At 47.3% G+C, this 22,158-nt stretch overlaps 8 protein-coding genes across 8 annotated transcripts; 5 read left to right on the plus strand and 3 right to left on the minus strand.

Annotated features, from left to right (window-relative positions):
• Nucleotides 1–820: 820 nt before the first annotated feature.
• Nucleotides 821–3,096, minus strand: N7537_001104 (putative hydrolase; the record flags this gene model as incomplete). Its single annotated transcript, XM_056892162.1, has 7 exons — nucleotides 821–1,249; nucleotides 1,310–1,450; nucleotides 1,509–1,724; nucleotides 1,786–2,192; nucleotides 2,248–2,432; nucleotides 2,488–2,704; nucleotides 2,760–3,096. 7 exons carry the CDS (start codon nucleotides 3,094–3,096, stop codon nucleotides 821–823), a joined length of 1,932 nt encoding a protein of 643 aa, XP_056757157.1.
• A 94-nt stretch (nucleotides 3,097–3,190) lies between these two features.
• N7537_001105 (uncharacterized protein) lies at nucleotides 3,191–3,660 on the plus strand (the record flags this gene model as incomplete). The annotated part of the gene is made up of 2 exons (XM_056892163.1): nucleotides 3,191–3,560; nucleotides 3,614–3,660. 2 exons carry the CDS (start codon nucleotides 3,191–3,193, stop codon nucleotides 3,658–3,660), a joined length of 417 nt encoding a protein of 138 aa, XP_056757158.1.
• A 1,713-nt stretch (nucleotides 3,661–5,373) lies between these two features.
• N7537_001106 (nuclear transport factor 2 family protein) lies at nucleotides 5,374–5,817 on the minus strand (the record flags this gene model as incomplete). Its single annotated transcript, XM_056892164.1, has 1 exon — nucleotides 5,374–5,817. The coding sequence occupies one exon, from the start codon at nucleotides 5,815–5,817 to the stop codon at nucleotides 5,374–5,376; it is 444 nt and encodes a 147-aa protein (XP_056757159.1).
• Nucleotides 5,818–8,943: 3,126 nt separating this feature from the next.
• On the plus strand, nucleotides 8,944–10,199 carry N7537_001107 (carbon-nitrogen hydrolase family protein; the record flags this gene model as incomplete). The annotated part of the gene is made up of 4 exons (XM_056892165.1): nucleotides 8,944–9,091; nucleotides 9,145–9,635; nucleotides 9,705–9,917; nucleotides 9,975–10,199. 4 exons carry the CDS (start codon nucleotides 8,944–8,946, stop codon nucleotides 10,197–10,199), a joined length of 1,077 nt encoding a protein of 358 aa, XP_056757160.1.
• Nucleotides 10,200–12,038: 1,839 nt separating this feature from the next.
• Nucleotides 12,039–13,420, plus strand: exg1 (glucan 1,3-beta-glucosidase; the record flags this gene model as incomplete). The annotated part of the gene is made up of 3 exons (XM_056892166.1): nucleotides 12,039–12,121; nucleotides 12,198–12,577; nucleotides 12,630–13,420. 3 exons carry the CDS (start codon nucleotides 12,039–12,041, stop codon nucleotides 13,418–13,420), a joined length of 1,254 nt encoding a protein of 417 aa, XP_056757161.1.
• Nucleotides 13,421–14,251: 831 nt separating this feature from the next.
• On the minus strand, nucleotides 14,252–17,727 carry N7537_001109 (putative importin 11; the record flags this gene model as incomplete). Its single annotated transcript, XM_056892167.1, has 7 exons — nucleotides 14,252–15,328; nucleotides 15,385–15,573; nucleotides 15,624–16,096; nucleotides 16,150–17,165; nucleotides 17,213–17,350; nucleotides 17,402–17,502; nucleotides 17,563–17,727. 7 exons carry the CDS (start codon nucleotides 17,725–17,727, stop codon nucleotides 14,252–14,254), a joined length of 3,159 nt encoding a protein of 1,052 aa, XP_056757162.1.
• A 644-nt stretch (nucleotides 17,728–18,371) lies between these two features.
• Nucleotides 18,372–18,785, plus strand: N7537_001110 (uncharacterized protein; the record flags this gene model as incomplete). Its single annotated transcript, XM_056892168.1, has 3 exons — nucleotides 18,372–18,471; nucleotides 18,525–18,669; nucleotides 18,737–18,785. The coding sequence occupies 3 exons, from the start codon at nucleotides 18,372–18,374 to the stop codon at nucleotides 18,783–18,785; spliced, it is 294 nt and encodes a 97-aa protein (XP_056757163.1).
• A 1,403-nt stretch (nucleotides 18,786–20,188) lies between these two features.
• Nucleotides 20,189–21,673, plus strand: N7537_001111 (acid phosphatase PHOa; the record flags this gene model as incomplete). The annotated part of the gene is made up of 3 exons (XM_056892169.1): nucleotides 20,189–20,374; nucleotides 20,439–20,500; nucleotides 20,557–21,673. The coding sequence occupies 3 exons, from the start codon at nucleotides 20,189–20,191 to the stop codon at nucleotides 21,671–21,673; spliced, it is 1,365 nt and encodes a 454-aa protein (XP_056757164.1).
• Nucleotides 21,674–22,158: the final 485 nt, after the last annotated feature.

A 22,158-nucleotide genomic window follows, 5' to 3' on the forward strand; every position in this document is an offset into this window, starting at 1 on the left:
CCGCTGAATAAGAATATGCTTCTAGAAAATACCCGGTGGATATGTGGGGTCTGAAGGAATGCACAGTTTGCAGACCACTAAGGACAGCAGGGGTAATCGAAGCTAACGGGTAATAGCGTGGAAAAATCAGCAAACACATGCATATCAAGCGAGGTATGGAGTAGATCCTAGTTAAATCTATTAAAACACGAACTGGTGTCGTGTGATCGTATGGCCTGATCGGGCTAACCCACTGGTATGGCATGATCAACTGGTTTTAGAAAATATTATTAGCATGAAAAATTTTCACCTAACCAAAGGGGCCAAAAAAAACTTGGAGGCCCCTCATACTGAGCATTGATTCTTTCAAGATTCCCTTTATCTTGTTATTTCCTTTATCTAGGATGTTTCGAGAAAACCGCCGCTGTAGACGATCACTACCGCCTTCGTGAGGGCTTCTTTCACTGCTTGGGTCTAGAACAGGGCTGATACTCGAGACTGCCGCGTATCCATGAAATCTCACCAGCTCCAGGGCTTCATCCCATGGTTTTGTGATGAAATTTAATCTAATTTGATTTCTGGAAAGATTTGATGGTGACAGCGGCCCCGCGGCTGTGGAAAATACCATCAGCCAGTCAAGATGCTCCTAAATGAAATTGTGAAACAGGGGCGTTGAAGAAAATACTGATCTTGAGCTCCAAAGCTTATCAACGGCGATAGATCATTTATGATAACACGGCTTTTCCATTTCGGGACAATGAGCCGATATAAGATTATATACTCCATACTCATCACATTCATCCAGATAGCCTCGGATGGCGTAGTCTGTCCACTAAATACATTATGAGCTCTCAGTCGTTTTGCTCCGTGCGGCCGCAGCATCATAGAGAGCCTTAATATCTTCCTGCCACTGCTTCACGTCGACTCTTGCCACGCGGCGGTCATACGTAGTCAGGCCGTTCACCTCACCCTCAACATCAGTTGTCTGCGTCCAGACGCCCCCACTGCATGCAAAGAGGCGGACCTGATCCTCAAGCTCATTCAGGAGAAGGTGGCTGCGATAATTCCATGCCTCAATGGTAGTGTCAATTTCATATGTTTGGTCGATAGTATTAATGGCTGCCTGGTTGTTCCAGAGATGCTCAATGGATACATTGGTCCCGATACCGCCAAATTCACCTTGGAACCCAATCCGGGTGGGGTCGTATGGGCTCGAGGGTGTGGAATAGAAGGGAGTTCCACATTGCGGGTTTGCGTAATGGTGGTTGTCCTAAGACTTGTTGATTAGCCACGTGGTTCAGCCACAGGGGAACCTTGGAAGAGTGCATACACTAAAGTCTCCAGCGCCATGGTCATCCCAACCAGTCGTCGAGTCCACAAGCCGAGTGGGGTCCAGCTGTCTAACCCGCTCTGTCAGCTCAAACTCGGGGTAGTATTCTGTGATCTGGCCCCAGGCTTCGTTGTAAATAACCTATAGATAGTAGCTGCCGTCAGAATATCTCTTGCTTTTACCGAACACCTTCACTTACCCAAGTTACAATACTGGGGAAGCTCTTGAACTGGTTAATCAACACATCCAATTGACGAGCAAACTCAGCCTGCTGCTTCTCGTCCGGTAGAATAGTAACCGAGTTGCCGTTTGCGTCCTTCTTGGACTGCAGCGGGCGCAGGGAAGGCATGTCTTGAATTACAAGCAGACCTAGCTCGTCACATGCTTGATAGAACAGATCCGTTTCGACTTTGATCTGCATTCCACGGTGTGAGCACGAGAAATCATGGGATATGATGCGATACTGTGACACTCACGTGCTTGCGGACCATGTTGAATCCCAACTTCTTTAGCATCTCCAAATCGTAAACCATCGCCTCCTTGCTGGGGGGCGTGTATAACCCATCGGGCCAATAGCCTTGATCCAAGGTACCAAACATGAAGATAAATTCTCCATTGAGCAAGGGCCGCTCAATCCCGTCAATCTTACCCCGGGAGATTGTGCGGAAGCCAATATAGCTCTCCACTTCATCTTTGCCAAGTTTGACAGTCACGTTGTACAGGTCAGGTGAGTCTGGGGACCAGAGCTTGGGCGAAGATACGGTGAATTGGAATGGCTCGTTGGTGGGGCCTTTGTGGCTTGCAACAGTCTTGCCATCTTTGTGGACAGTGACCTCGGCCTGGGCGGATGTCTCCTTGGCGGAGCCGTGTACAGTGATGTTTACTACATGCAGTCAGAATCAAGCAAAAGTTTCCACAATCTGCCACCAGAGACTTACCTTGACCATCCATGTTTGCGTCAAGATCAAGTTGGGTAATGTGGTTGGAAGGGGCAGCCTCAAGCCAAACAGTTTGCCATATACCACTGCACGGGGTATAAAAGATGTGACTGGGTCTCAGGGTCTGCTTTCCAATGGGGATAACATAGTCACCACTGTCAGTAGGATCATGTACGAACACAAGTCTGTATTCAAAGTCAGATATGCAAGTCGGCTGCGTTGTGGACCCGGGATGCTCACAGCTCATTCTGCTGATCAAACTTCAGGTATTCCGTCACGTCTAACGCGAAGCGGAAGTATCCGCCACGGTGGAATCCAGCCCTTTTACCGTTGACAAAGACTGTGGCTTCATAGTCTACGGCCCCAAAATTGAGCACTGCCTGCTCCCCCTTCCAAGAAGAGGATACTTCGAAGGATGTCGAAAACCAAGAGTACAAGGCCGAATCGGTTTGGATTCCTGCGAATATTTGTTACTTTTTTGATGACAATGCAGCAAGCATGGTAAGACCTACCAGACAATCCACTCTCAAGACACGACGGAATCAAAACATCCTGTTCAAGTTCTTGCCCGAAAGGTGGCTGCTGAAGAGCATCGAGGTTTGGAGCACTTTGATACTTCCACACCCCATTGAGGTTCTTCCATTCAGAGCGCTGCAGCAACGGCCGTGGATACTCGGGCCATGGGTTCGTTCCGACTTTGTCAGTCCATGGCGTTGTCAAGGGAGGCTCTTTAAGAGAGTAACCCGCACTGCGCGCCTTGTTTTGCTGGTGCTTTGTGTCCTCATAGCTAGGCAGAGCTATACTAGTCGCCGCCAGGCACGATAAGACAAAACTCTGAACTAAATGCATGTCGATCGGAAGCACTCAGCTCTTCTGACAGAAGTACACGCACACAACAGCGATAGTACCGAAGATCTTCGGAATGAAATATCACATTCAGGCCATGATTCGGCCGGTCCCTGGATTTAAATACATCGGACCCTACTACTACGCGGGACTAACAGGCTCATGGCACGGTGCTTCCCTGCATACAACATGCCCACTTGGCAGAGACGCCCCCACAAGGGCTAACCCCGCAGGAAGTACACAGGACGCCGAGAAATTTAGATTCACTAAGGATCGTGAGCATTTCGGCCGCTGGCTGGTGTCTGACCACAGGGAGCAACATCCACTGCTTGGCGTTACTGACAGCACAGGAGCCAAGAGCAACGGCCAAGAGCCGGCGAGCAGCAATGATGTCGATGTGCACATAGTCAACAAATATTCCGTCACAAAGGGTGAGCTGCATCTTGCCTACTACGGGCACTCAAGCTGTGGGTTTTCAAGACAATGCGAAATTATCAGAACACTACTGACACAAAAATAGTAGACCCATCCACAATTTTCACAGCTAAACCCCATGTCTGGCTCTAGAAAGCGACAAATCATAGCAGCTCTGGGTATTCCGTGGAGCATTTCTGGCCAGCACAACACGAGTCACGCGACAGAATGTTCGGTTTGTGCCGACTATGCCTAATACCGCGAAAACTCAACGCCGATCGCAACACACGGGCGACAGCCGATCTGTCTTTCCAGGCATACATTTCCTGTGCAAGGGAAATCATGTTGCTTGCTGTATCATCCGTTAGCCGAGATATGCATATCCAAGCCAAGTCAAAGAATGAAGTCATGTTTACATGGAATGATTCGATCTTGCATTGTTAGTTCACCCAGCAAGGATCGTGTTCCTATCCAATCCCTTGCGTCCGGATTGCATGGCACATCCACATCGAGTAGGATACATATTTGATTAAGTGGTCTAGCCACGATCTATCAATCTACCATATATCCCGAGGTCATTCACTCACTCTTCGTAGCTGACCAACATCGCGCTACCCCGCTGTCTCCGACGACGTGGTAGCTTGACGTTGTATCAACTTTCAATTTAAGAATACGAGAGGTCGCCCTGCCCCTCCGAGTCTGGCTTGGCGCGATGATCCCCTCTTCTCGATTGGCGAGTTGTTTACCCGATTGCTGCCTCTGCCGAAGCCTAGGGCTGTAGCTGTGGCTGGTTTTTTGGCTTCGGGGGTCCTCCGCCTCTGTTCTTCCCCGCGTTCTGGGAGCGGGGCTCACGGTGAGTTGAATTGATGTTCCAATAAAATTCCCGAACTTGAATAATGGTGTGATAGAAAGGAGTAATCCAAGCTTTTAGGGAAAAGAATCCCTTTGTGTGTTCTTGGTTTGGGACAAGCCCCGGTGGGTTGAATCATGTGTCCTTGGCCGATGTATAACCTTTCCGTCATGGTTAAGTATTCATCCTGGCAACCAAGGCTCACACCCAGCAAGATCAACCTCGCAATTCTCGAGGCAATAAAAAACAGCACATGGCTACATTTAGTCCATTGTGTATTCCCATTGTGGAGGAACGGCGCAAGTCAATAGGCCACTGTTGTGCTGATCTTGTTGAAAAAATAACTGACCTCAAAATGTAAAATGTCTGGAACCAGTCTCAAATAGTAGGCCAGTTGGTCAGTCCCACTAGCCCTGATTTAGAATACATACAGGGGGCAGATCATCAATGGATAGTTTTGGAAAGTTGGGAATTCGGCCTGCGCAAAAAAAAAAGAATTTGATAGACGGCAGTGTTGCTCCGATCCAAAACATGTGAAACAGACCTGATTACGGCCCCCAATATTGTATAGACGTGATGGTCCGATTGCTAAAGATGGTCGGGAGGAGCCCAATTTGAGCTACTCCGAAGCTTCAGTTACTGTGGTTGACTTGCGCTTTGAGGGTAGGCAAGATGGTTGGCCAGACCCTCACATGACCAATAAGCTATACTAGAGCACCTTATGTTGACAATATCCGAACCCTAACTAAAGCTATTGACCGAAGCCAAGCTTCCCATCGTTTAAGTGATCAGCTGCGCTATAATAAGTTCGATGAGAATTTTAATGCCTTGACCCAATTGTGCGGAATCGTTTAAATAACATTCCAAAGGAAATAACAAAATGTGAAGATCTTCATATTTGCATTGTAATCTCGGGCCATTCCAGAACATCACATAGATGAATTCGACCCCGTTATCCGAAGTACGGTGAGGATTGCATTGCATTGATTATAAAGCCTACCAATCCTTGTTATATACTAATATCCCAGCGCCGCATTGACTGCAGCCACATCCCAGTAGAACGGCCTGAGTTCCACTATAAGCCCCTTCTCCAGGTCCACAGTGAAGGCCTGACAGAACGGAAAATCCATCTCTTGTCCAGTGGATCGCACCCTTAAGTGAATATTCGATAGCACCACAACACGGTCCGATCCAGGGCGCTCAAAGATCTCAGGGTTCTGCACGTCCACAGTATCAAAGTAGTCACTCATGCGGGTGCTCCAGTCCTGGATTCCTTTAGGTCCGGTATAGACGCCGGCATACGGAAGGGCGGAAGTCTGCTCTAGACGGACATCAGGTGCGAGCGTGGCGGCGATGCCGGAAAAATCACGGGACTCAGGGGCAGCGGACATGTATGCCCGTTCTGCATCATAAAACGCATCGAGAACTGCGCGTGCTGTGTATTTTGATGTAGAAACCATGTTGTTGGTAGGTGTTTTCTTAGTGGAAGGTAGAGGTGAAGTTCCAAGTTAATCGGACGGTTCAATTTAAGACGGAGTATGTTGGTAGAGGCAAAAGCTCATCTGACCTGCGGATAGCTGATCACTTTAAATGCGACTATAGTACTTTGTTAAATACCATGGTTGTACTTTTTATACCTAGTTGATAGTTAACTATGGATCGGAAGATAGTCGGATTAATAATCCATTCCACCCAAAAGTGCTTATAAATGCTTTTCCGTCCACGGGTATGACTGACGTGGTTCCTGGTCGTACCGGCATCCCGGCAGGCACATCGATTTTTCTTCTCCTCACCAAATCTCCTATTTTCAAACGCTTACCATGCCGCCAATCCGCAGTCAAAAGCTCAGAAATTAGTTGAGCAGGAAGGCAGAATTTTGCTAGCAATTAAGACTATTAAAAAATGGTCGGTTTACCTCCGTTGCCACTACTGCTCGGTCTTTCGAAGCCCCGCGCTCTACGCCACAAGACCGGGATTACTAGTTGGTCTGAAACAAGGGCTATCGGCCATAAATTCACCCAATTAGAAGAGGAATCAATCCATGATTGGTTAATCTCTATAGATCATGGAGGTACTACCCTTACTGTCGTTATATTAAGATATATAGCCATTTTACTACTTAAAACCCGTAGGGATTATACCCCCTAGACCGTTAGTAAGAATTAGCTAATATAACATATTAAAGGATATCACGAGCTTTCTGGTCGATCCTCTCGTAGATATAGTTATAAACGCGTCTTAATAGAAGATCCAAATACTATTATTGAGTGGTTTGAGCTTATTGAAAAAATGATTGCTTATTATATATAGTATCACTTCGGATAATATCTATAACTTTGACGAATCAGGGTTGCGATAGGAGTTAGTGTAACGACGAAGGTTATTATACAGTTATTTTATACCGGTCGGAGGTGGGTTTTATAAGCTTGCAATCGTGGATAGGTGACTGTTATTGAAACAATTTGCGCCTCCGGGCGAGCACTCCCACTATACGTTATCTTTTTGGTACAATACCTTGATGACTTTCTAAAATATGAGGCTCTTAACGTTAGTCTAAATGGCTAGACGAGCAATAAAATTGGCGTTAATTAGCTCTAAAAACACTTCATTCCGTATATAAAAGGTTAGATAAAAGGGAAACATTGCCTTTTAGTCTTTAATCGCCACGATAAAAGGATGTGTGTTACTGATTTCGACCTCGTCAACCCACATTTCCAATTACTCTCTATTTCAGAGGAGGGGCAATCTTGTGAAGATAGAATGTTCCGGTTTCCGGAAGGTCGACAGCTTGATTGGTGACGATGGCATCATCTTCTTCACGCCAGTTATTGTTATCTGGGGGCAGAAAATGCTGAAAAGTCCAGTTGAGCTTCTGCTCAGTTGTCAAATCAGGTAAGATGTAGTGAAAGCACTATCCTTGTCAAAAGAAGATTCCAATACAAGATTTAGTACTTTGAAGTTGATAGAAGTTGATGAATTTTGATTAATTTCCGATGATTCAGGGGGAGAGAAAAGACTTTATAACCTCTTATGGCTACTACTATGGAGGGGGAAAAGAAGAGGAAGAATTATTATCGATTCAATCTAGCAAATACAAGGTATTTATACCCTAGAAAACCATCCAAAAAGGCTCAGTCTGCTAACAAACATGCAGCTATGAGATGATCCAACAAATATAACCTCATACCTTGCACCCAGTCTGCCCATCATATCAGAAGGCTGATTTGAAAGAACTGGAAGTAGAAGGCAGTGTAAGGTATGTCTTACTGCAGGCCTGGACGGCCCGGGTCAGCAGAGATAGAGGTAGCGGGAGTCATATACTGTATTAGATGTTAGTGCTGCTTGACAGACCGCTTGAGTGCTAGTTTCCTAGCTCTCAAAGTGGAGGGAGACAAGCGGGTTCAAAACGAGTCTTGCCTTCGCGTTGTGGCGACGCTTTTGGGCAGTACGCTTACACTGGGGGGAGCTGAGCTCACCGCAAAAGGCGTGGAGGTAGGTAAAAAAGAATGGAATTTCAAGAGTAGTGGGAGAGACTGTTCTATAAGGAAAGTTCGTGCCCTCCTTAATATGAGATCACCCTTAAGCCTTCCGCTTTAGCCTTAGAAAGGTTGCTATATGCCTAATTTCATTCCAAGGTTAATCAAAGGGTCAGTGGTCAACTGACAAGCTTCCAAATTTAAACCCCTGTGCATTAGATTATTCAACTCTGCCTTCCTTTGGGTGTGTTGATGGTTGAACATGTAGTGTAACAAGATGTAGGTCGTAAGACAAATCCAATATCTTTCGGGATTTGTAGATGCTTCATTTGTGATCACATGCGCCCAGGTCCGTGAGTGAGAAACGGCCCAAGAGCCAAGACATCGTGTAATAGAGAGCTAGAAGATGGCGGTGTACATACAGAATTATCTAGCTAAGACATTTGTCTGTGTGTAGAAGGAGTCCGCGAGCGGCGATTGGCCATATGCAATTGTCCCGTTGAGTCTCATTGAGAGAGATGCGATATCTATGGGGTGCAATAAAATATAAACGAGGCGATTCTCCTATTCCCGTCAGCATGGTGACTGAACATTTTTATCGGGATTGAATTGATATCGGGATTTGGGTGGAACAATCAGGGAAGCTTTGTATGACCCCGGGATTAGGGCATCTGAGATCACCGAAGTTCTGCAACGATAAGGCCCACCTATCATGGCTTGATTTAAACTAAATCGAGCCCTAACAGACCCCGGTCTCAGAATAGATAACATATACTTGCTTACATGCGAGTTATCGAACATTCCGGGAACTATCCTCTGGCATGACACTACATTGAAGCAAACCCCGTGTTGATTTCCCGCGTCTCAGACTTGCGCCTCAATGCCAAACATGACGACCATTATTCAACAGCTTTAGAGCAGTCCCCGAATCCGAGAGCTTCCGAATCTTATGATGTTGCTCATTTTATGCTTCGGGGTCTGGAAGGTGCAGGTCATCGTTTCAATTCCAACATACAAGACAGCTGGAGGTGTTATAAATTGAGGCTCTTCCCTGGCTCAAGGTAAAAATTTTCATTCTACAAAACAGTTTTTAAAGCAAGCAAACTCAACATGGTTCCCGTTCTCAAGAAGTACAAGGCCGCAGCAGTCAATGCTGAGCCTGGCTGGTTCGACCTCCAGGAATCCGTTCGCCGGACAATCCACTGGATCGACGAAGCAGGAAAGGAAGGCTGCAAGCTGATTGCTTTCCCCGAGTTGTGTTAGTATCACAGTCCTAAGCACCAGATACAATGTCCTAACAAATATGAATAGGGATCCCCGGCTATCCCTACTGGGCTTGGAAGGTAACCTACCAGGAGAGCCTACCTCTGCTGAAGAAGTATCGCGAGAACAGTCTTGCCTCCAACTCGGATGAGATGCGCCGCATCCGCGAAGCAGCCAAAGCTAACAAGATTTGGGTGTCTCTTGGATACTCCGAGCTCGATCTCGCCAGCTTGTATACCACGCAGGTCATGATCAGCCCAGCTGGCGATGTCATCAACCACCGTCGCAAGATCAGGGCCACCCACGTCGAGCGTCTTGTTTTCGGAGACGGCACTGGTGACACTACCGAGTCAGTGATGGACACCGAGATTGGCCGCATTGGACATCTGAACTGTTGGGAGAACATGAACCCTTTCCTGAAGGCCTACGCCGCCTCACTTGGTGAGCAAGTGCACATCGCTGCTTGGCCTCTGTACCCCGGAAAGGAGACCCTGAAGTACCCCGACCCATACACCAATGTTGCCGAGGCAAACGCTGATGTAATACTTTCCCTTGCCTTTTTTTATTTGCGATGAGGAGTTAGTCTGATTACTGACAAGACTGCTCAGCTCGTTACCCCTGCCTATGCCATCGAGACCGGCTCGTTCACTCTCGCACCCTGGCAGACAATCACTGCCGAAGGAATCAAGCTCAATACCCCTCCTGGAAAGGAGCTTGAGGATCCCAACATCTACAACGGAAACGGCCGTATCTTTGGTCCCGATGGCCAGAACCTCGTTCCTCACCCCGAGAAAGACTTCAACGGTCTTCTTTTCGTTGACGTAAGTGGAGAATGTTTTTGTTTCACCAGAATGTTGAACTAATTGGTTGCCAAATAGATTGACCTCGACGAGATTCATCTGACTAAGTCTTTGGCCGATTTCGGCGGTCACTACATGCGCCCTGACTTGATCCGTCTTCTTGTCGACACCAACCGCAAGGACTTGATTGTGCACGAGGACAGAGTCAACGGTGGTATCGGTTATACTCGGACTATTGACCGAGTCGGACTTTCTGCTCCTTTGGATTCCTCGGCTACTGAGGCTCAACCCGAGAGCCTGTAGAGATATTTGCCGGACCCTAGCAGATATTTGTATCATAGAAACAAAATACCAACTTATCCACTCTTTCATCCCTGGAATCGTCATACCATCTTTCATGTATTGTAAGCATTTGATCTCCGATCAGGTAGCTTCAAGAAAGTGAAGGTCGGAGAGGGTTCTGATAGTAACTAGGAAGCGACTTTGGTATCTACTTAGGCTTGCCTAACTAGCGGCGCCCGTTGTTATGAATGGGCCTCTGGGCTACACGCTACTGGGAGAACCCGATCACATCTTGAAGGTAATTGCAACTTTGCTCTGTTATGACCTAATGGAAATGTTGAGCCGAATTAGTTGATTGAAGTTCAGTCTACGTACTTGTTCGCTCAGACCTCGAGGGCCTAGACCTGTGAAACGCGTGGACGCATATTCCGATCTCTTGGCATTCTTTACATTCCTGAGAATTCTGTCTCATGCGAGCTCGAGGTTACAAATTCAAAGCCCCAAAACCTTGGTCTAGTTGCAATCATGTGCAGACCCATACTCCCCGGCTTATTGACAGGCCGGCGAACGGACAATGGCCCCTGAACCAGACGGATGTGAGAGTGTAACAGCGAACTTTCCTGGGGTACAATGCGCGTCATAAATTCTGGTTCGTACTATGTCTCAGATATAATGCACTTGTTGCCGGAAACGGAAGTACTGAGGACGACAGATCTCGACCATCTTACCTTGGCTATACCTACCACTCCATATTTCCAGCACATTAGACAGTATATTAGGCTTTAAATAAATCTTGGATTTTTGTTTTTTTATCCAGGGGGGATTTTTAATATGAGCTGAAACCATACGCAAGGTACAATGTACGTACTTCAAGAAAAATACCGCGGCCTTGTGAACCAGCATAATTTGACCTGTAGAACTCGAAAATGTTTAAGTTTAGACTTACACGAAGACTACGTGGCGTAAATATGCTCAAGCTCAAGCTTCCAAGAAATCACATTCCATAAAAGGCGTCGTCGATGCCACGTGCTGGTCACCATCACATCACGGAACGGAATGTGAGATTTTGCTGCAAACGACAATTGAGTTTTTCATTTCCCCCTGAGTGGTTGAATATTCAGGTACGTCAGGGCATGATGTGTCTGGTCTAGATGTAAAGTATCCAGTCTAGATGAAAATCAAGTTGAAAATCGCAAGGGAAACCCTAATCGATATAGGGCAATGACCTCGGAAGTATGGAGTATAGCTTCCCCAGTTACTATTTTAGGTCGCACCTTCTAGTAGAACACATAGTGACGAATGAGACAAATGAGATACTTTCACACTCTTCACCCCTACATTTAACTTGTCCAGACCTGATCCATACTCGCTGTGGCCTTCAACCCCGTCCACAGGTGGTATCGAAGAAGCGCTCAAGACCCCGTTTCCCGAGATCAGCTAGGCAACGTTACTCTCGTCAAAAGAGTCAAAATAGTCAAAATAGTCAGAAGAACAAGGCCGTTGTGCCTTTGTCAACCCCCAACCCCCAGGACAACCAGACCCACCACTGTTTTCGGCCACTCAACCATCCTCTTGATTCAGACCACGAACAATAATCTACACAGGTACGTTACTTTTGCTTCAATTTCTATTATTCTCCGTGGGGACTTTCCGTTCTCGCCCAGGGAACCTTTTTTTGCCTGCATCCGGCTACCTGATTAGCCACCAATCGATATCGAGTTGCTTATAACAGCTGATCTCCAACCATTCGACTCAAATCTAATCATTCCTCATTCCTCATTCCTCATTCCACATTACTATACTCATCTTTCAACCCCAGCCTCCTGATTTTCTGGGTCTGACCAATTTAGGCGTTTCAACATGCCGATCATGTCCAAGTTCTCGCGGAAGTCCTTGCTTGGGCTGTCTTTATTGGCAGCCTTAGTGCAGGCCGCACCTTCAGTGTTAGTATCACCTCTCTATCAGTACTATACTTCTGCACCTGTTTCTACACAGATTCTAACATACGTCGGTGCATAGTGGTCTCAACTTTGACTATCGTGGTGACAAGGTCCGAGGTGTTAACCTCGGTGGTTGGCTTGTAACAGAGCCCTGGATCACTCCATCTCTTTATGAGGCAGCTGGCGATGCCGCTGTGGATGAGTGGTCTCTTTGTGAGACTTTGGGTGCGGACGAATGTCGTTCTGTTCTATCCCAACACTGGAGCAGTTTCATCACCGCCGACGACTTGACCCAGATCGCCAGCGCAGGAATGAACCACGTCAGAATCCCTGTGGGATACTGGGCCCTAAAGCACTTGGACGGTGACCAATACATCGATGGTCAGCTGGAGTACCTCGACCAGGCCATCGGCTGGGCTCGCGCCGCCGGTCTCAAGGTCATTCTTGACTTGCATGGAGGTAAGTTTTCCGCATCTGTATATTACGTGACAACCACTTACCAGCAATACAGCCCCTGGCTCTCAAAATGGTTTTGACAACAGTGGAAAGCGTGGCGCTATTCAATGGCAACAAGGTGATACTGTTGACCATACCAAAGATGCCCTGGAGGCTCTTGGCGCGCGCTACGCAGGCGATGGAGATGTCGTGACCGCGATCGAGGCTTTGAACGAGCCCAGCATCCCAGGTGGAGTAAGCGAGGATGGTCTGAAGCAGTACTACTATGATTCATGGGGTCTTCTCCGAAAGTCAAACCAGAACACCACACTTGTCCTGCATGACGGTTTCATGCCTACGGAATCATGGAACGGCTTCATGAGCGAATCTACCGGTGTTTGGTACGTGATGATGGACACCCATCACTACGAAGTGTTTGACAGCGGTCTTCTTGCCATGGACACCCCAACTCACGTCAGCAACGTCTGCAGCTTTGCCAACGACCACGTTGTGACCTCTGATAAGTGGACCGTTGTTGGTGAGTGGACTGGTGCCATGACCGACTGTGCCAAATACCTGAACGGAAAGGGTATCGGTGCCCGCTACGATGGTACTTTCTCTGGTAGCCAGCACATCGGAAGTTGTGAGGGCAAGTCCACTGGATCCGTGGAGGCTCTGTCTGAGGAGGACAGAAGCAACACTCGTCGCTTCATCGAAGGTCAACTTGATGCTTATGAGAAGGGCAATGGCTGGCTCTACTGGACCTGGAAGACCGAGGGTGCTCCCGAATGGGACATGCAACAGCAAATCGCTGGCGGTGTCTTCCCCAACCCAGTTACCAGCCGTGAATTCCCCGGCCAGTGCTGAGCGTTAGCAGTTATGTGCCTTTTTATTCTTGTTTTTAAAACGTGGCATGGAGCATGCTGCTGATTTCGACATGCTTTGGGTTTTATTTTGTCCAACTGTTTATCCAGACCTGACTCGTATTCTTTTGATGGTCTGATGGGCTTGCGTGTAAGCAAGTTGGTTGCTCTGGTGTTATGCTGCGATTCATTTTTAGGCCTCGCTGGTTACATAGGTTGTGAACCTACCAATTCAACTGATATTCTTTTGGCTTTCTTGGTGTTCTTTTCTCTTTCCTCCTGAATGATAGCCAATTTACTTACGTAGTACGAACTTTGGTAAACGCCCAATCTCGAAAGGTACATGTGGGGCTGACCGGGGACAACCTTAAGTTTATCTCAAAATAGTGACGTCGGGGCATACCTACAATGCACACGGTATCTACCCCTCTTCTCTAGAGAAAGCCATGTTTTGGTAGGTCTTGTTTTTCTTCCTTGTGGTCTCTTCCTTTGCAAAAAATGGAATTGTTATACATCGTAGAGGGAACTCGTTCCTTGCCTTTGAATCGCAACAATTGATTTTTCATTCTCAATATAGAATAATCAAAGACCTATGAAAGACCTATTGTTTAGTGAATACAATAAGCTTGAAAGGATATCTTATGAATTGGATATCTTATGAATTGGTATATGTAGCTGAGGTTCTGATAATGCTAAAAGTCGAACAGGTATCGACCCAGTGGTCATGCAAATAGAACAATATGAGGCTGTAACAAGCATGTACAATGTAATGGTGGCAATGCAAATGGAAAAGTGTGCCACTGATATCAAAGTGGGCAAGGTGTTCTTGATTGACTCAGAGCAACCCAAGCGCGCCAAACGCCGAAACAACTTCGGTATCAACGTTGACTAGCCACTCATCCTGGAATCGCTGCGCCCCACCACAGCCAGCAATAACCTCTTGTAGACGATGACGCACAAAGTCTCTGATCATGAAGCGATGGATTGCATCGCCAGACTGCCAGTCACGGCGACGAACGATCTCAGGCGATTCGACCTCTTGGGTGCTTTCTAGCATAGCGGTTTCCGACCCGGCTGGTGCATTCCAGCACACCAAATAATCGGCATTGGGGTCGGTACCACCGTCTGCTAACTCAGTGATGAGATCGGTCCATACACTCAAGTATGATTGCAGGTGAGAAAGGATGTAAGCAGGGGGTGGAGGGGGCAAAGACGGATCGAGTGGGGCTCCTTGTAGGGCCAAGAGTTGGGTGAGGGCAAGTACGTGGAGTTTCTTTTGGTTGATACTGCCAATATTGTCGTAGTGCAAAAACCATTCGGTCAGGATCCAGGTCAGAGATTGCTCTTCGGATGAGTTGGTCGCGGCGGCGACCGATGAGGCTAAAATGGTAGGGCTGGCCAGCGCAAGGCGCGCTAGCACAGAGTAGTAATCGCTTTCGACGACACCGACCACAGGTGTTGACTTTCTCTTCGGGCCAGACGTCTGACTAGCTTCGTGGGCAGAGTAAAGGCCTTCTAGCAGGGAGGCAAGGAATGAGCTATCCAGAAGGGATTGGGAAATGACGGCATAGGTTGCTTCGCTACCGCCGTCAACAGTCTCAGCGCCGCGAAGCATCAAATCAACAAGGCGAGGTATCACACCGAGACGTTGCGAGGTTGTGGATTTGAGTAGTGATTCAAGGATCAGCAGGAGTTGGAAGCGGAACCGGTCACTGAGGATCTCCTGCGGCGCCAGGAACACATAAGATTCGAGGATATGAATGGCTTGTGGAGTGCTATCCGTTGCTCCTTCGAGAATGGGGAACAAAGACGGGAGGAGGGAGATGATTTCCGGTGAGGCAGGAGATGGCGTAGCCTGGATTATGGCATGCCATAGATCCAGTGCCTCATCTAGAAGGTAAACAATGGTTTCCTTGACCCAAGGTTAGGCTAAACTGACATGTGCAGCATGATTCACACGGGACTTACCGAGCCAGGTTCTACTGAGCTTTGGATCAGTGGAAGAATAAGAGAGTGATACCTCACAGACTCCTGTGCTAGCGATTGAATCAGAGATGACAGCAAAGTCAAGATAGCTTGTTTCATCAAATGTTCTTCACCAGAGCTTTCCCACAACGGTGGGAGTAAAGAGATGATTCGATCGGAGAAGGGGGTGATCTAGTATTGTGAGTTACGGAGCCGCTAACGAAAACGAGGCAACAACTTACGTGCTCTTCCATCTTGACCACCACCATGCGAACTGTCTCCAAAAGCCCCATCTTCGTATCCGAGGATTCGACTTCTTGAACGAGAGACATGAGACTCTCCAAAATGGTAGGCGCAAATGACATGAATGCTTCCGCTGAAAATTCGTATGAGTCCAGTATACTCCGGAGTTGGCGACCGGCGGTGATGCGGACGACCAGGTCGTTCAAAGGGTCATGCTTGCCGAGCAAATGCTGGAAGATTTGATAGATTGCGTTCATGTTCAGTTCTCCTGCCTTAACCGGGACCCATTGACCAAGCACGAGCGCGATTCTTCTCCTCAGAAGCTTGTACTCTGGTTCCTGAGACTGAACTTCAGCAACCATGGTATGTTCCAAGAATGCGTTGAAGTCCAGATGATGTTCAAGACTGGCCGCCGCCAACCCGATGGCAGAATACAGCGAGTCTTTCAACAGCACATTGTGGTTGTCGGTACCTAGAGTATGAATGTTAGTCACGCACACGGTATATAGCTAATCAATAACTTACTCGCGAAAGTATAGAATACGGTCAGCAAACGGGGAATCAGTAAATCCTTGAAGTGAATCACTAGGTCAAGGAAAAGTTTTTCCGAGCATGAACGGATTGAGAACTCCCAAGCGTCAGCATTTTCTTCTTCTCGCTTCTCCCAGTCCTCCGGTTCTTCTTCCCAATCTTGGAAATCGATATTGCGGAACCTGAAGAACTGTGTAACGAGTAGCTCCATGACATTGACCACAAATTCTTCGGTAAAGAGTTGCGTTTTGACGAGCTGAACAGATTGTTTCCGCTCCTCCTTGTCTTCCGGTGTCTGATATTTAAAAGTCTGGGCAGGGTTGAACGCCATTTTTGCGCATGCACGAATCAAGAGCAGAGCCCGGAGGCCGGTCTTTTCAGTCAAGGACTTCCCTTCATCTTCACCCCCAGCACCAAGGCTGTCATACTTCTCGCCGAGTTTGACGACTAATGACCAATACGACTTGACAAGCGAGATACTATCTGGCAGCAACGCGAAAGATGCGGGGTGTGTTTTGGCCATTTCAACATGCAACTTCGACATCTGCAGCAAATGCTTCTCAATAGCCCGATGAATTGGTTCGGGTAGATTGGTAGACCCATCCACAAGAGAATGGAATTTACTGAAGTGCGAATGGGTCAGCTCCCAAAAGCCCTGTACTTCTTGGTTGCGACTCGGGTGTTCAAAGCCAGCAATTATCAGGCGCCGTAAAACTTTGAGAGACACCAAGCTCAATTCGAGCGTCTCCAGCAACTCCCCCTCGCCAGTACCACCCTGCTCCAGTATCACCCCCCATTGATTGATTTTGTCAACATAGATCCCTCCCAGTAACTGAAATATCTCAGGCGATGCAGATTGAAGATTGTGTCGCGTTCGTTGAATTCGTGCCGTAGATAATTCCTTGATTATTTGTAGCAATATGAGGAGAGTTCGGGGAAGTTGGAGCGGATTTGCTCCAGGTTGGACAGAGGATCGGAGCGAGGTAATGATGTACGAAATGGCATCGGGCCTGTTTGAAATTAGAATGAGAAGACCAACAGCTGAATGTTGTCATACCAGTCATGAGGAAACTCAAATCGCATGATTTTGGCAATCATCAACGAGTTATGGAGAGCCAGCAGCGGCGCAGGCTCAACGATTCCTGCCTCAAGAGCCCGAGTCTTGATATGTTCCTTTTCTTCCGCTTTGATCGCACTTTCATAAGTGTCAGTGTGCCCTCATCTTGACAATATTCCAATAACATACTTTGGTGCTGTCTTGCGCCAGTATTTATCGATACCGTTCTTCAGTTGGATGATGGCAAGGTAGCGAACTTCATTGGGTACAGAGTGGTCAAGAAAGACTTCCTATATGTTGCAAATTTGTTATTAAGTAAAGCAACAACAACCAAGACTGTCAACTGATACCTGTAGAAAAGAGTAGTACATGCCCTGTTTCTCCCAGCTCTGTAGCTGTTCAGTGCCCGTCCGAACTTGCTGCTGAGATGAGCTTGCTGCAAGGACTAGCGTATTGAGTACATTTTGGGGGTTGAGTGGATTGGTCTCGCCCTGTGCTTCGATGGCGAAGGCCATGGCGAATAGCGGTGTTGATCGACGCGTGAAAGAAGACCTGCAAAGCTTGTAGTTCTGTTAAAACAAGCACCAGATCAGAGTTTCACTAGAGTGATCTGAATCACTAGACATTCATGAAAAGGAACTCTGCGTGAGTTCCAAGATGTTAATTGATCTAAGAACTGCCATGTTTCCTCGGAGCTCCCTATCCAGCATAAACTCCCCGCCTCCGGAAAAGCCATACTCCGGTCCCGCCGAACCCTAGGGCTGAACCCTAACCTCTATCCCGATTCAGATATGCTCCTAGGGCTGATGTTTCCCCTCAGTGGAGACAATGACATCGGAAAGTCAAGCCTCAAACAGCTTGCTCAGAATGTTATCAAACTGTAATCGACAACTTTCAGGTTTGTTTTCGAGCAAAAATTTCTCGATTCACCTACAACGCATGCATCTTTCTCCACTCATGACATGCCTATGATATAGCATGATGCAACTACAATTTCTAGTCTGAAGTGAAGTAGGTATGATGTCGACCGGGTGACGTATATATATATAAAGTGCAAATCAATTCAATCTAGATGACAATCTCAAGGCTCAATCATATCATCAAACACCCAAACATCAAAATATCTACATATACTGCAACATATAAAAATACCCCAAACATGCCTACCACCGAAGAATTAAAGAATGTAGCTTTCAACGCCGAGAGGGACCTCAACTCCCACCAGGCCAAGCAAGGCCGCGGCAGAAAGAGTGACTCAAGTGCGTGGAGAAGCCGGTCTTAATCGGTGCCATTTATCTAATAATATTCCAAGCTGTCGAGTCTGGTGTTGATGAGATGGTCGACCAGCGATTTTCTCAGCCCACAAGTGTGAAGTACGGCCCTGGCTCAACTGCCTCTGGCAGCGACCACCGCGTGATTCGCGATGAAGAGGGTGGCGTTCGTGATGACCGCGACAGGTAAGCTACACGCCGCTTCTCTGTGGGCTGTCAGTCGTTCACATTGTTAACATTCTGTCCCTTCTAGACTCGCTAAGGCAGGTCAGTTCGAAGGCCCTGGCGGCCCGAGAGACTGATGTCAAGGTCTAGACCTAGAACCGTGGTGGTGATCAGGATACTCCGAGCCTTCAGGATATGAAGCTTCGCGGAATTGCCCGGCAAAAATATATACTACGAATGATACCTGTTGATCTGTATGATAATGGAAATTGGGATTTTAGCCGTTTAATAATACGTATGTTACCTTCCCGACTAGGACAATGGATAACATTTCGGACCCCACGTGTAACAGCAACCCTAGAAGCTTTGCGATCCCACATGATTGTCTTTTGTGAAATTTATAGGACTATAAAGAATTTTCATTCAAATTAATTGCTCGGGAATTCTCATTTTATGACCCAATCCCAAAATGGCCAAGCGCTGGCTTTACTTGTACTCCCCGACAACTACTCAGGTGAGAAACTGCCCTAGTAGGTAATTCCAAGGTGTATCCTAATATTTCACCCAGCCCTATAGATATACCCTTGGAGTTAACCTGCATATGAATACATAAATGTGTATAGAGTACTCCGTAGTTACCTGCTAACTAGTTATATGCACCTACATAAAAAATGCCTTTGCCACTCCTGGGTCCATTTCCAAGGTTCCTTTTTAGTGCTCACCTACATATGTATTGTTAATACATTTTGATCACTGGTTGAGACTCAGCACGCCCCCAGGTACAGCTCAGTGATTTGCCTGGGCACCCCCGGGCGTTCCCCACTCACTAAGCGTTGGGCTAAGCATCCAAGTCAGCTTATCTCAAGAAATTCACCTGGGCACACTAGCGCCCTATGAATACCCACTTCGGTTGGCTCTGTCTCACTAATGGAAATTACAAGAAATCAGATGCATGAGTATATCTATGGATAGATTTTACTATGTATGTACTCTATGTGCGTCGGTATAGGTACATAACACAGACTACTTTTCACTACTCGAAAGCTGCTGTAAAGGAAGAGGAAGGACATCGGGAAAGCCGGACTCCGGGGCTGTTGCCATGGATTCGCTAATCGGCTAAGCATTCGCCTTGATATTGATGTGGGTCTCTCACTTTGAGTGTTGTAATTTTAAACCAATCAGAGGGCTTCATTGCTCCATGTGCCCACATCATACAACAAATGCTCTACCTAAACCTCAACTCAATATCAGGTACGGAGTACGAAATACCTATTTGAGACTTAAAAAAGCCAGTAAAAAGCCGGTAGGGACATAGTGCCTTACGTACCTGTCAGGTACCTTCCTCTTGAGTTTGTCTCCGATGTAAGATGCACGTGTAGTGACCCCCTAGCTTCAAAACTTCCATACATATTCTGACATTTCTCTGTTGACGATCCTTTCTTCTTTCTTTCTCTCACCATCCTCATCCTCCTCATTTTGTCTCATCCTCATCTCATCAGTTATATCAATCTTTCATTGATTCTCTGCGAGATCCATCAAAATGAAGGCTGTTCTTGCTGTCTTGATGGGAGCGGCTGCTCTGGCAACCGCTCAGACAGCTACCACCTCTGAGCCCGCTATCGCGGACATTCACGCGGCTGCCGCAACCACCAAGCCGGAGGTCACCACCTCCAATGTCAAGGGCTTGGCTTTTGATCGGTTTTATCAAGTCTGGCTTGAGAACATTGTACGTGACAAACTCCCGAAACATTCCTGCAGTCTCCGAGACACCATGACTAACGGGTCCATAGAACTATGATGATTCCGCCTCTGATGCCAACATGCAGTGGCTTGCTTCTGAGGGTATTCTGCTGTAGGTTCCCAATGACTTGGGCTATGAGTGAGAGGATCTATTCTGATGCTCTTTAGGACCAACTTCTATGCTGTCACCCATCCTTCTGAGCCCAACTACTGCGCTGCCGCTGGCGGTGACACGTTCGGAATGGATAACGATGACTTCAACCAGGTCCCTGGAAACGTTTCCACCATTGCTGATCTGCTTGACACCAAGGGCGTCTCGTGGGCTGAATACCAAGAGCACATTCCCTATGCCGGTTTCCAGGGCTACAACTACTCTAACCAGGAAAGTTACGCCAATGATTACGTTCGCAAGCACAACCCACTGGTGCTTTATGACTCCGTTGTGTCCAACAGCAGCCGTGCCCGTCACATCAAGAGCTTTGATGACTTTGAAAATGATCTCCAGGACAAGAAGCTTCCTCAGTGGGCTTTTATCACTCCTAACATGACCAACGATGCGCATGACACCAACATCACTTTCGCTGCTAAGTGGGAGCGTCCTTGGGTGGCCAAGTTGCTCGAGAACGAGTACTTTTACAACAACACTCTCCTCCTTCTGACCTTCGATGAGGACAAGACCTACACCAACGACAACCGTATCTTCAGCGTCCTCGTCGGTGGTGCCATTCCTCAACACCTCAAGGGTACCAAGGACGATACCTTCTACACTCACTACTCCACCATTGCCAGTGTCTCCGCAAACTGGGGCCTTCCTTCCCTGGGTCGCTGGGATTGCGGTGCCAACCTGTTGCAGATTGTTGCCAACAAGACTGGTTACGTCAACTACGAGGTCGACAAGACCTCCCTCACGCTTAACCAGACCTACCCTGGTCCCTTGTCGGTTGGTGATACGACCGTTGGCAATACCTCCACCTTCATTGCTGAGTGGCCGATTCCCATCACCGACAGCAATGAGAAGTGTTCCGCTGGTCACGGTATCCTGGATGCCGTTAAGAAAACCTATGGACACCTGAACACCACATACGACACCAAGCCATACCCCTGGAGTGCCAAGACTCACTACAACGACAAGGTCACCGCCAAGCGCTCAAACGAGACTACGAGCAGCAAGACCAACTCTACAACAGCCAGCTCTGGCCAAGATAACGCTGGTGTTTCTACCACGGCTCCTATCACTACTGTCGTGCTCGGAGCCCTGTTGGCCATCGCTGTCTACTCCTTCTGATTAAACTGTTCTTCATCCATCCTTACTAGTCGGCCGGGGGTGGCTGTGATCTCATGACACTTTATCATCCGGAAACTTGCAAATGCGGTACCGATTGATTAGGAAGGAATGTTTTCTCCAAATTTCGGAGATGTAAAACGCGAATAGAAATCTCTATCTGGAGGCCAATATCTTAATTTTTAGCTACGAAGTCAAATGCGTTACCATTCTGATATTGCTGTTCTCATTAAAAGATTTTCTAAAGGTAATGATAATGTAGCATTTGTATCGGCCGATTCATTGGACCTACAGGAATGTATGATAACCTTGGGTAGCCGGTTTGAAAAAGTAGATGTCAGTACTCTGACACGAAGGCTCAAGTATATCGCAAAAAAAGAAGGCGAGAGTGAAAAGGGCCCAAGAGCCAGGTACTCATATATGATTTCATTGCACTCAATTCGCATAACCCGGAAATCACATATCCTTTGCCAACGATGCCTTAGGTT

The sequence above is a fragment of the Penicillium hordei genome (assembly GCF_028827395.1).
Source record: "Penicillium hordei strain IBT 12815 chromosome Unknown utg000001l_segment0_segment0, whole genome shotgun sequence".
In the NCBI taxonomy this organism is placed as follows: domain Eukaryota; kingdom Fungi; phylum Ascomycota; class Eurotiomycetes; order Eurotiales; family Aspergillaceae; genus Penicillium; species Penicillium hordei.